The sequence below is a fragment of the Antedon mediterranea genome, chromosome 7, assembly GCF_964355755.1.
Source record: "Antedon mediterranea chromosome 7, ecAntMedi1.1, whole genome shotgun sequence".
NCBI lineage: Eukaryota > Metazoa > Echinodermata > Crinoidea > Comatulida > Antedonidae > Antedon > Antedon mediterranea.
This window is the reverse complement of record NC_092676.1, coordinates 18,126,584-18,139,942: the sequence shown is the minus strand read 5'-3', so window position 1 is coordinate 18,139,942 and position 13,359 is coordinate 18,126,584. Positions and strand designations below refer to the sequence as shown.

At 33.7% G+C, this 13,359-nt stretch overlaps 1 protein-coding gene across 1 annotated transcript; it reads left to right on the top strand.

Annotated features, from left to right (window-relative positions):
- The first annotated feature begins 239 nt into the window (after positions 1 to 239).
- On the top strand, positions 240 to 11,957 carry LOC140054833 (uncharacterized). Its single transcript, XM_072099926.1, has 4 exons — positions 240 to 279; positions 767 to 880; positions 1,596 to 1,734; positions 11,782 to 11,957. Exons 1-4 carry the CDS (start codon positions 240 to 242, stop codon positions 11,855 to 11,857), a joined length of 369 nt encoding a protein of 122 aa, XP_071956027.1. The 3' UTR covers positions 11,858 to 11,957.
- The last annotated feature ends 1,402 nt before the right edge of the window (positions 11,958 to 13,359 follow it).

The following is a 13,359-nucleotide window of genomic DNA, read 5'->3' as shown; positions in this document are numbered from 1 at the left end:
GATTTTTATTACGAGTTGTACAGGATTTCTATTACGTTTTCTACAAGATTTCTATTACGAGTTTTATAGGATTTTGATAAAATGTTTACCTTGCAGTGCATTATAATTTTTGTTGGATTCAAATTGTGTAGTTGTTCCACAAATGGTATGATTCATTTATTTTGATTGTGTAGCAGCAGTAGGATTGATTCACTGTTTAAGAACAAGTTTTTTTAACGTTTTAACATTTAAACTGAAAGATGGTATTATACAGATTTAGGGAAAAACCTAATTTTCAAAGTTAGTGGTTAGCAGGTTTTGTTTGACCATATTATCTGTAGGTCCCATAACTAAGAAATAACATGCATGTCTATTATGTAGTCATTACTTTTTATGTCTTTGTAGTAAATGCAGAATTTGTACTGGACTACCGTAAATAAATGGTAAAAAGATTTCTAATTGGTGAATCCCCTTAAAACTTTAGTCTCCAATCAAATATATTTATTATTTTGTATAGCATTTTATTTTGTTATTTGGAAATGAATTGTACAATTTCCTTTTTTTAAATGATTACCTTTACAAATCAAGTAGTTTAGTTAAGCTTTTTTGGGTTTCTTCATAATTTTCTTTTCATTCCGAGTATTCAACATAGTTACTTTCTATTTAAGTATTAAAATGAGATTGCCTCTTTTACTGTACATGGAGTATAGGCTGTGGTGAATAGAAATAATATAATCAAAGATAGTGTGTGTAATTCTCACTTTAACAGTTTGTTTTATTTTGTTAGGAACTGATGATACTATGTGTAACAGCAATCCATGTCAGAATGGAGGTACATGTCACATGTCAAATGATACATGTGTTTGTCCTGATAAATATGTTGGTTTTCATTGTGAAATCAGTAAGTTTAATGAACCTTATACTTGCTTAATGCTGGTATTTAATGACTAGTTTCTTTCATGGTTCTATTACTAACTTTTAATACAATTTAATGACTGATATTTACTTCTAAATCCCTAACTGCTATCTAAAAGTCGTTTAATGCTGTCTCCAACCTATACTTCATTTTGACCTACACTTCCTTTATACTGGCATACAGTATAAGGTATCCACGGAATGTTCAACTGAATAAATAAAACATAGCAAAAATAAAAAATATGTATTTAAAATGTAATGATATATTCAAATGATTTTTTTTCTGTTGTATTGTGTCTGATTATCTACTGTATGACGATTTCACTTCAAAATTGTTCGGTTTTTTTTTTGTGCTAAATTTCTGTTTCTATGGCCAATCAGGTGATCAGAATGTCTTTTAGATAAAAATAGCATTGTTAATGCAAGAATGTTATTAACATCTCAATTGACATTTCTCCATCTAATATCTTAAGTGTCTACTTGTGTTACTTGATATATAACATGGTTCACTTTGGCTTCCATCAATTCAAACAATATATAATATATAAAAAAATTAGAAAGAAGAAAGTACAAAACCAGAAAGATGAAATACACATCTTGTGGAGGGCGTATCTATCATAATCAGGACAATACCATCCCTATGCTTATGTAAAGTTCTATTTTTTTTAAATATTTATCTAACATTTGTATTTTAACCTCAGAATGTCCAATTGATTGCATATGTTATGGAAGAGATGAATACAATTATTTTGACATCAAGTGTGTGAAGAAAACAGTGCCATGGAGTGACATAGCAGCATTGATCATTAAGATGAATAAGTATAAGCCTTTAGAACGCATGTAAGTATACAATGTTAATGATTCTTGACACTCCTAGTACTAACATTCATAAATTAAATTTAAAAAAAGTAAATTTTACAATCAATCTTTTGAAATAGTTTAATATTTAGTGAATTTTGTGTGCTTGATTGTTGGTTGTGTCAAGTGCTTTAATCACTTTGGTTTATAGAAACAGAACACAGTTCAAAGTATTTTAGCCTCTAATAGATGTCTAGTACTTTACAACAGGTTTATAGAAACAGAACACAGTTCAAAGTATTTTAGCCTCTAATAGATGTCTAGTACTTTGCAATAGGTTTATAGAAACAGAACACAGTTCAAAGTATTTAGGCCTCTAATTGATGTCTAGTACTTTGCAATAGGTTTATAGAAACAGAACACAGTTCAAAGTATTTTAGCCTCTAATTGATGTCTAGTACTTTGCAACAGGTTTATAGAAACAGAACACAGTTCAAAGTATTTTAGTCTCTAATAGATGTCTAGTACTTTGCAATAGGTTTATAGAAACAGAACACAGTTCAAAGTATTTTAGCCTCTAATTGATGTCTAGTACTTTGCAACAGGTTTATAGAAACAGAACACAGTTCAAAGTATTTTAGCCTCTAATTGATGTCTAGTACTTTGCAACAGGTTTATAGAAACAGAACACAGTTCAAAGTATTTAGGCCTCTAATAGATGTCTAGTACTTTGCAACAGGTTTATAGAAACAGAACACAGTTCAAAGTATTTTAGCCTCTAATTGATGTCTAGTACTTTGCAACAGGTTTATAGAAACAGAACACAGTTCAAAGTATTTTAGCCTCTAATTGATGTCTAGTACTTTGCAACAGGTTTATAGAAACAGAACACAGTTCAAAGTATTTTAGCCTCTAATAGATGTCTAGTACTTTGCAATAGGTTTATAGAAACAGAACACAGTTCAAAGTATTTTAGTCTCTAATAGATGTCTAGTACTTTGCAATAGGTTTATAGAAACAGAACACAGTTCAAAGTATTTTAGCCTCTAATTGATGTCTAGTACTTTGCAACAGGTTTATAGAAACAGAACACAGTTCAAAGTATTTTAGTCTCTAATAGATGTCTAGTACTTTGCAATAGGTTTATAGAAACAGAACACAGTTCAAAGTATTTTAGCCTCTAATTGATGTCTAGTACTTTGCAATAGGTTTATAGAAACAGAACACAGTTCAAAGTATTTTAGCCTCTAATTGATGTCTAGTACTTTGCAACAGGTTTGTAGAAACAGAACACAGTTCAAAGTATTTAGGCCTCTAATAGATGTCTAGTACTTTACAACAGGTTTATAGAAACAGAACACAGTTCAAAGTATTTTAGCCTCTAATAGATGTCTAGTACTTTGCAACAGGTTTGTAGAAACAGAACACAGTTCAAAGTATTTAGGCCTCTAATAGATGTCTAGTACTTTACAACAGGTTTATAGAAACAGAACACAGTTCAAAGTATTTTAGCCTCTAATTGATGTCTAGTACTTTGCAACAGGTTTATAGAAACAGAACACAGTTCAAAGTATTTTAGTCTCTAATAGATGTCTAGTACTTTGCAATAGGTTTATAGAAACAGAACACAGTTCAAAGTATTTTAGCCTCTAATTGATGTCTAGTACTTTGCAACAGGTTTATAGAAACAGAACACAGTTCAAAGTATTTAGGCCTCTAATAGATGTCTAGTACTTTGCAATAGGTTTACATGCCGTGTTCCTTCCCTTTACCAGCTAACCCGTCATATATAAAGCTATAGCGGGTCGGCCAACCTCAATTTTCACTAGGCCTAAGTGACAACTAACCTTGGTATCAAAGTAAAAAGCTGCGATTTACGAGAGCCAGTTGCAATAAATCACAGCTTGTGGTCTGACAGTGCAAGATAAACAGATACAGTGTATATAGCAAACGAAATAAAATGAATGTTTCCATAAAGAAAAAAATAAAAGTATTCATACAGTTGTATTCATTATAAAAAAATATTGTTTTTACATGTTCGAATCGTGAAAATCGGTTAAGTTTACGTGGAGCTAGAAGAAAGTTAAAATACATTTTCAATCATGTCAATGAGCGTAGTGATAGTAATTCCTCGATGATGCATGCACTAGGCCTACATAAGACGTAATGCTGTTTTAGTATATCTATTTGTAACACTTAAATCACGTTATTTTGCAGTAAATATTGTTATATTATAATGTCAATATTATGATTATATTAATTATTGAGAAAAAACGATTTAATTTATTTTGATGTAATAAAATTTCCGAACTATTTTTCTTGTGCGTAATTAAGTGACCGAGTCGCGCGGCTGCTAAAAAAAAATACAATATTTTTGTGGCCGCTGCACACAAGGTCGAGAGCATGTAGATGGTTTACTTGATTGCATGGCGTATTAATTTTATATATAACAGGGCTCGAAATTCACGCTAGCAAACTAGCATTTTGCTAGTAGATTCTTGATAATTGTTAGTTGAAAATGTCAAAACTAGCAAATGTTTGCTAGTGTAAGTTTAGCTTAGCCGCCGATCGCTATGTCGACAACGGCTAAATAGTAATAGGAACCAATTTGGTAAAATCAATTGTTTCATTTACGCGCCAGCCAATTTACGCCAAGAAACGCGAATAGCACCGTGAATTATGTGGCAGCATAGATGTTAACAATGTGCATTATAAACAGCAAGCTTTTTCCCAACACATTAAATCATGTGCATTTAGTAGGTCGCTGAGAATTACATCATCAGTCACGTGATTACAGAATACGCAATTATCAATTTAGGGTGGTGGTGGTGGTGGTCGAAGCGCGTATTTAATATGTTCGTAAATAGTAAACAACCCCATACTTAATGGACTCTACCAATTTTGTTTACGATGATCTTCCGCTCGAGAAGAAAGTCTCTCCTCGGCACACCACGAGGTCCTGTTCCTGTGCGATTGGTTTCTTATGCCTATTTGTTTTATCTGTGGAATAATTACACACACTTTTCGCATCACAACTTTAATTACTGATTTACACAGCCTAGCAATGGGCAAAGGATTCATCAAGGAAGAATACGTTGAATAAAAAATCACTTAAGAAATGCCCTAAGCTGTTTTCAAACTAATAATCAGCCCACTATAAATTGAGACCAACATCATGCTTCTCGCGCGTTGAATAAAAAATCACTTAAGAAATGCCCTAAGCTGTTTTCAAACTAATAATAATCAGTCGATCGAGAGACGGCGGACCATGGATGGCCGATGAGTGAGGCGGGCGTAGCTTGGACGGATTAGTTAGGGTCTACACTACAATTTCGCTCGGTGGCAATTAAATTTATAATTTTAATTACGTCTGGATATAAACAATATAAAACTCAGTTTTGTCATCGGCAATAAAATTTTATACATACAATTTTGTTCTGCTTAAAATTATAAAAGTTTGACGTTTCGACATAAAAAAAGTGGGCCGAAACGTCTCGGGCCGAAACGTCTCGGGACGAATCGTCTCGGGACGAATCGTCTCGGGACGAATCGTCTATAGGCCGAAACGCCCCGGATTTGACTAGCATGAAAGCTAAAATGGATAGTACAATGTTTCCCAATTGGGTAGAAAATTGCAATTGGTAGAAAAATGTTTTAATTAGGAGTTGAAATACCTATAAATGACAATAACATATTCAATATTTTATTCACTTTTTCAAGACAATATTTTATCTCTGCCAAGGAGGAGGTATATGTAGTCCCATAAGATATTTACTTTGACCAAAAATTGGATAAAAAAAAAACAATTTATAGAAAAAAATAATCAAATTGACTGAAAGTCAATGGTTTTTGATTGAATTTACCTTTTTATTAAAGAGAAAACATTTTTTGCATCTGCAAAATTGCGTATTTAAAAAATAAATAAAATATTCATTGTTCATGTTTTTGGGTGACAATACTGTACATCTTTAAATATAATAAAGCACATATTATTATCGTAGAAAAAGAAATCCTATAATACAAACATAACACCAGAGCTAATGAATTTAGAAAGTAGTTCCAGCTTACTTGGCAGAGAGCACTAGCTGACCTTGCTTAAGCAATAAACTTCCTAATCTAAACAAGCTATTATCGTAATCCAATTAAAATGCAATTAACAGTCCTAGACCTTAATCCCTAAAATGATGGTCAGAAATCAGCAAAATTGGTAAAGGGAAGGAACACCTCATGATAGATACATAACACAGTTTAAAGTATTTAGACCTCTAATATATGTCTAGTACTTTACAACAGGTTTATAGAAACAGAACACAGTTCAACGTATTTAGGCCTCTAATATATGTCTAGTACTTTACAACAGGTTTATAGAAACAGAACACAGTTCAAAGTATTTAGGCCTATAATAGATGTCTAGTACTTTGCAACAGGTTTATAGAAACAGAACACAGATCAAAGTATTTTAGCCTCTAATAGATGTCTAGTACTTTACAACAGGTTTATAGAAACAGAACACAGTTCAAAGTATGTTAGCCTTTAATAGATGTCTAGTACTTTACAACAGGTTTATAGAAACAGAACACAGATCAAAGTATTTTAGCCTCTAATAGATGTCTAGTACTTTACAACAGGTTTATAGAAACAGAACACAGTTCAAAGTATTTAGGCCTCTAATAGGTGTCTAGTACTTTACAACAGGTTTATAGAAACAGAACACAGTTCAAAGTATTTAGGCCTCTAATAGGTGTCTAGTACTTTACAACAGGTTTATAGAAACAGAACACAGTTCAAAGTATTTAGGCCTCAAATAGATGTCTAGTACTTTACAACAGGTGTATAGAAACAGAACACAGTTCAAAGTATTTAGGCCTCTAATAGATGTCTAGTACTTTACAACAGGTTTATAGAAACAGAACACAGTTCAAAGTATTTAGGCCTCTAATAGATGTCTAGTACTTTGCAACAGGTTTGTTGAAACAGAACACAGTTCAAAGTATTTAGGCCTCTAATAGATGTCTAGTACTTTGCAACAGGTTTATAGAAACAGAACACAGTTTAAAGTATTTAGGCCTCTAATAGATGTCTAGTACTTTACAACAGGTTTATAGAAACAGAACACAGATCAAAGTATTTTAGCCTCTAATAGATGTCTAGTACTTTACAACAGGTTTATAGAAACAGAACACAGTTCAAAGTATTTAGGCCTCTAATAGATGTCTAGTACTTTACAACAGGTTTATAGAAACAGAACACAGATCAAAGTATTTTAGCCTCTAATAGATGTCTAGTACTTTACAACAGGTTTATAGAAACAGAACACAGTTCAAAGTATTTAGGCCTCTAATAGATGTCTAGTACTTTACAACAGGTTTATAGAAACAGAACACAGATCAAAGTATTTTAGCCTCTAATAGATGTCTAGTACTTTACAACAGGTTTATAGAAACAGAACACAGTTCAAAGTATTTAGGCCTCTAATAGATGTCTAGTACTTTACAACAGGTTTATAGAAACAGAACACAGTTCAAAGTATTTTAGCCTCTAATAGATGTCTAGTACTTTACAACAGGTTTATAGAAACAGAACACAGTTCAAAGTATTTTAGCCTCTAATAGATGTCTAGTACTTTGCAACAGCCATATCAATGATAAATGATGCGTGAATGAAAACCAACTTGTAGCGAGTGTGACATCTATAACCGTTTTTTTTTAAATGAGAAACTTTTCTGCAATACAATAGCCTCATCAATGATGCACATCGATTCAACATTTAAGTGACAGATTAATGAATTAATCAAAATTTAGTTAAGAATATAATGTGTTTTGAATGTTTTATAGTTTTATTGAAAATGTTCATGAGTTGAAAGCCTGATGGTTGTATTCAACTCAGGGTTCTTTTTTACACTTTTGATGTCTATAATATACATTAATTTCACAATCAGCTTGGCTATTCTACCTAAGATGTTCAATGTCTTCTTACTGCTAGTTTCCTTCAGTATTGCAAACTCACCAACAAACAAAGTTTCTTTCCTGCAATTTCTCAAATAATATAATATAGATTTATAAAGAATTCAGTAGTTATGTTTCCAAAGTAAATACAAACTAAAGAATTAGAGAATAATACGTACTTGAATTGAAATGACCAACAATCACCAACCATTTATTGTGAGGTTTTTTTCCCGATTGATCGCACAATTAAAATGGTATTGGGTATGATCAACTAGCGTTCATGTTCCCAACTAATCACAGGGCTGCAAATTAACTTTTTTACTTGGTAGCACTATCAAATTTGTATGATGGCTCATAAAAATTTTTGGTAGCACCACCAATTATTTTAGTAGCACCTTTTCATCGACAACTAACCCCCTTCCCTCAAACCCCATCCATGATGGGGGTCAGGGGGCCGCCAATGGCCCCGCTTTGGGGGGGGGGGAGATTTTTGAGTAATTATAGGTTGTTTCAATCGATTTCTGAGCACATAAAAATTCAGCACTGAAGAATTCAATTAATTTGGGTTATGCACATTTAGGCACTGGTCCTGATGCGCCACTTATATTCACGCAAGACAGGGCCGTAGCCAGGATCTGTCAAGGGGGGGTTCGGACACTAAATATTTGGGTCAACCCCCCCCCCCCCCCCCTGGGGGTGGGCCCTGATGCGAAGCGAATTTTGTTAAATGACACCCCTAGATGGCCGGAAAAGACACTCTCGTGCAGCATGCTACCAATGAGCAAAAAGATCGTACTTTTTTCCTCCTTCTCAAACACGTCGATAATTTAAAGGACAATAACTATTTGTTGCCGTATGTTAGATGCGCATGCTCTGTGCGGAACCGCCGATTGTTTGATCATTTACTTCGTATTTTGTTTTGCGTTCAAGTTCAATGCGAACGTACATCTAGGAGCAGCCCTGAAAAAAGCACACTGGTTGAAGGCAAATGCTATTTGCTAGCTCTATCTATAATATTTATTTACAGCAATTTGTTGAGGAATATAAATATTTAAATAGGTGATATTGATACATTTTAGTACGTATCGGCTGGTGGTCTAGAAAAAAATAATCGGATGCCATAATGTGAACTACAGTACTTGATACCATAGATATTATAGTGTAAAATATTAATATTCACTATAATCCTCTATGATACATTATACTTCATAGTCACACATAAATACTGATGTACGTCGGAAGGCTATATACTTTATGCATGCTGCCTGACTGCCAGTGATCTGGCGGTGTCCTTAGTACGAATCGTTCGTGCCCCAGTTCGCTATGAGACGCGTCAATATCATGTTACATGCAGGGACCAAACATTTATTTTTCAGGTTAAAATCGGCAATTCATTTGCTGCTTTTAGAAATTTACAGACACGTATCGCTAGTTGACGCTCATACAGAGAAGAAGGTTCACGAACAAGTTTACGAATTTTTCAATTTACAAACAACTTTTTGTACTGTGGGGCACGTATTTGGAGGATTTTTGGAGATGAGGGTGAGGTATTGGGCATGTCGGGGATGGGGGTTCGCAGTCGGTTAAGGGGGTTTCGCTGTAAAGGGGGGGTTCGCCCGAACCATAAAAACCCCCCCTGGCTACGGGCCTGCAAGATCTATTATTTTTACGGTACCGAAAGAAATTACTGCTTTGTATATACGCGTAACCTTTCGTAGCCTACGCGTAAATAGATCGTAGGTCATTGTTCGCTAAACATATCCTGTAATTTCCAAAGTATTGTTCGTTGCCATGCCTACGATTTTATGATAATATCTACGCGTCGATCGTAGGGTGGTTCGTAGGGTTAGTAATTTGTAAAAGTAAACACCAATGTCATCGCCTTTAGTTAGGAGCATAAACAATGGAAACAAATATGTATTGTTGGCTAATTAAAATCCTAGACGTTAATTTTGTAGCCGCCCTACACATCGGTTGTCCTAATTTGGCAGGACATCCGCCGACGAGACGAAATCGGGCCCGAGGCCCTCAGCTCACGCAGAGAGAGTTTCGGCGGCCTACATGATTCAATCCTACCTTGGTTTAGCGAATTATAAAAACAACAACACCTTGGCTAGGACACCAACAAAATATATGCAAAATAAATATATATTCCATGTTAAGATTTAACATAGGCCTTTGTAAATTATTATTACGACAAAATACCCGACCAGAATTTGGAGGGGAAAAACTGTTAGGTTAGAGCTGTATTACGTTTCATGTGACGCAAAATTCAGGTACACTGTTTTGTAGCCATCCCCCTCGTACCGAGTAAAAAAAAACATGCGAGAGGTTTGCGGTGGTAAAACAGAGTATCGCGTTTCATGACATGTGACCAAAAAACTAGGTCTGTATTAATTACGGTCTTCTGTCGGCAGTCTTTTTGAGCGACCAATTGAACGTTCTGATACTATATTTAGAATGAATTGTTTACGATCTTTTTGTTTGCATCTTTCTGGATCGACTGGACGTTCGCTATATTATTTTTATTAGTTGGCATAGTTCATTGTGTTGGATCGTGTCTCTACGTTTACATTGTGGGAAATTTATATTCGCCGTTGAGAGTAAAAAAACACACACGAATGAAACATTTACGAATAAAAACTATGATATTATATATTTCTTAGTAATGTACAAATTGGTCCTCCTCCGCCAGTCAAAAATAACACATTAAATAATAATTTTCACACCTTGTTACTTACTAAGAACATCGTGAGGTTGTTTATTGAGGTTACTAACGAAGCCAAACAATGTAACCTACAAAGCCAACAACGTAGCCTGTTTATCTACGAAGCTACTTCGTAGGAAAAGTTGTGGTATTTTCTCTGATATATAATTTTCGATAATCAGAATCTGGAATAAAATATTTAATCTACTGATAAACAATACTGCTGTTTAATCTATATAATTAATAGATATTATTATATATATCATTAATTACATTATTTATTAATCATGATATAACCATTTATACTGCCTAAAAAATGCTGATGACTGCGCGGCGACAATCCTTTGTATCTACCGCGCCCGCCCTGGCTAACTTCTGTGTACGGCGGTACAATTGATTTTATATTCCTTCTTTAAAACGGAGGTGATTTTCCACGAGGTTTGTGTCGTCCGCGCGTCACACTGTGCTATGTGTTTGTTGTCCTTTTGTGTGATTGGGTAAGGCAGCATGCAATAAATGGACGAACTTCCAATCTCAACGAGTGTAAAATGTTTAGGGGCTTTGTACGCTTGAATGAACCTGAATCCTTTGCGGCGGCGGTGACTAGTTGAAACTCCTGAGCTTTCCGTAGTAGAGAGATTAAATTACACAGTGTTTGAAATAGGGAAAACACACCCGACTTCAATTTGTTTGAAACAACTCGCACAAGCAGACGATCTTGTCGCGCTATGCGCGACCTATTCTGTTTCAATAGTCGCAAACAGAAAAATTAGGTCGCAAATGCGACCAAATACCCCTTAATTTGCAGCCCTGAATCATTCATTCATAGAAGTACTGATGAAGAAGTCAATCTGTGGCGACAATAGAATGGACCCCAGACCTGACTTTCTTCAACTTTAAATGATAAAATTTTTGAATTATTTGTTAGGGTATGATGTATACGTTTAAAACATTTTTAGAAATGTATGATGTACAGCTTTTGACCCTCCTCAGCACTCCGCTTCTTTTGTGTTGTTTGATTGTTTGTTTCTGTGGTTTTTGCTGAAAGGAATAAAATAAACCATTTTAAGTGCATTTCTCACTAAAGTCTGACTTATGTATGTGTAATAAATAAATAAGGTGAATAAATGAATTTACAGAGAACACTTTATACAGGGTAGTTTTTACTGTCTTTTATTCCTCTCATATTTCATCATCGTTGGAAATAGTATGTGAAACAGAATCAACTTTCAACTTTCCCAAAAGTAGTTAATTAAGATGCCCAAAGATAGTTGTCGATTGTTCTTGCATGTATTATACCAAAAACTAAATTGTGCATGTAATGATGGAACTGATTTTTTGTGTCACCATAAAATCAGCAAGATCATTCAAGACAATAAAAGATTTATTTATGGTTTTACAAATTGTTGCAAGTCTTGTAATTTTATTATTTCATAGGTGGCTGCAAGAGTATGATGAGAGGGTTTTAAATATCTTTAAGGCTAATAATTTATCAAGTCTCCAAGGGATGTAAGTTCACAATTTACCTATGTGTGATTACAGAATAATTTTTTGTTCTCTAAAGATATGTTGTCCCCCTGAAAAAATAATTGTTTTACATTTTTTGTTGAATATCCAATTTTAATGTTACAAAATATTAACTCACTTTTACCAAAATTTGGATTGAAACAAAATATATATTTACCTTAAAAAACTAAAATTTAAAGCAAAAAATAGTCAAATTGGCTACCAGCCAATTGGTTTTTGGTTAAATTTAACTGTTTATTTTGTATTTATTTTCTACAAAAGTGATTAACTTTATTAAAGCTACAAAATGGACTACTGTATAGCCCAAAATGTTCGCGCACCCTTTATTTTCGCGATTGAACAACGATCGCGAAAATAAAAGGCGCAAGAAAATCGCGAAATTCCCTACGATGTTGTTTAGGCCTACAGTCGATCAGGCCAGCTCTAGCCTAAATATAGGAAAAATGAAAATAAAATAGGCCTAGTTACATTTACAAACCCCAATCATTTACAGTATATTGTTTGTTCAGGTGTAATTAAAACATTAAAATAAATCGAAAATGCTAGCTAGGCCTGCGCTGCCTCGCTCAAAACAATGATAAAATTCCTCCTCACAGCAATCGACACGCGTGGCGCCGTGGGAAGATTGACTGCTAAAATAATTACAATTATGTAATGATTACAATTGCGTATTCTGTAATTTTACTCTTAGCTATTCAAACGTTGTTTGATGTTCATCGCTGAGGCAAATTACATTCGCCAATTTGGTTTAACAAATTACACAAGAAACTGTGGCGAAAATAAAAGGTCGCGAAACAAAATCGCAAACATTTTGGGCTTTACAGTATTCAAAATCTGATTTTATTAATCTTCCTAAATTATTGTTTGGGACAATACATCTTAAAAGGACAGAATGTTTTCACTCAGTTTAAATATATTTTCTAATGTTTAAAGTTTACATCAAATGTAATCCAGGTGATTCACCTCCACCTCTCACTTTAATTATTAATGTAAACAATGTATTAAAAGTAAAATGTTGAACTGTCAACTGAGATTATTATGAACATTTTAATTTTCAACAAATGTGTCAACATTTCAACACTATAAGAATTTCCTCAGATGGTATATATATATCCTAATAATAGCCCTGTATGTTTTCTATTTATTTATTTAGAATACACTATTTTTGTTATTATTATTATTATCACACTTATGTTTTATGCCTATCATTTCTCTTTTCTTTACGGCATTGTAATAAGACAGCAACACAATTTCCCAAGTTGGGATGAATAAAGTTTCCTTGTATCCGTGTATATTTCAATTCATGAAACAACTTGTCAATATTTTTTATTTTAAGAAGATTACTTCTCTCAAATCCAGTTTTGAAAAGTTATTGATTGCCTCTTTGTTTTCAAGACCAAAGTAATAAGCTATCACATACCAGTTGACAATGCAATACAGTGTTGTTGGCCTCTTTCTGCCAACAAATAAAGTTATTAATTGCCTCTT

Coding starts and splice junctions, on each gene's coding strand:
- LOC140054833 (XM_072099926.1), top strand. CDS start 240: ATGGTATTATACAGATTTAGGGAAAAACCTAATTTTCAAA. Junction 881..1,595: donor TGGTTTTCATTGTGAAATCA/GTAAGTTTAATG, acceptor TTTTAACCTCAG/AATGTCCAATTGATTGCATA. Junction 1,735..11,781: donor TATAAGCCTTTAGAACGCAT/GTAAGTATACAA, acceptor ATTATTTCATAG/GTGGCTGCAAGAGTATGATG.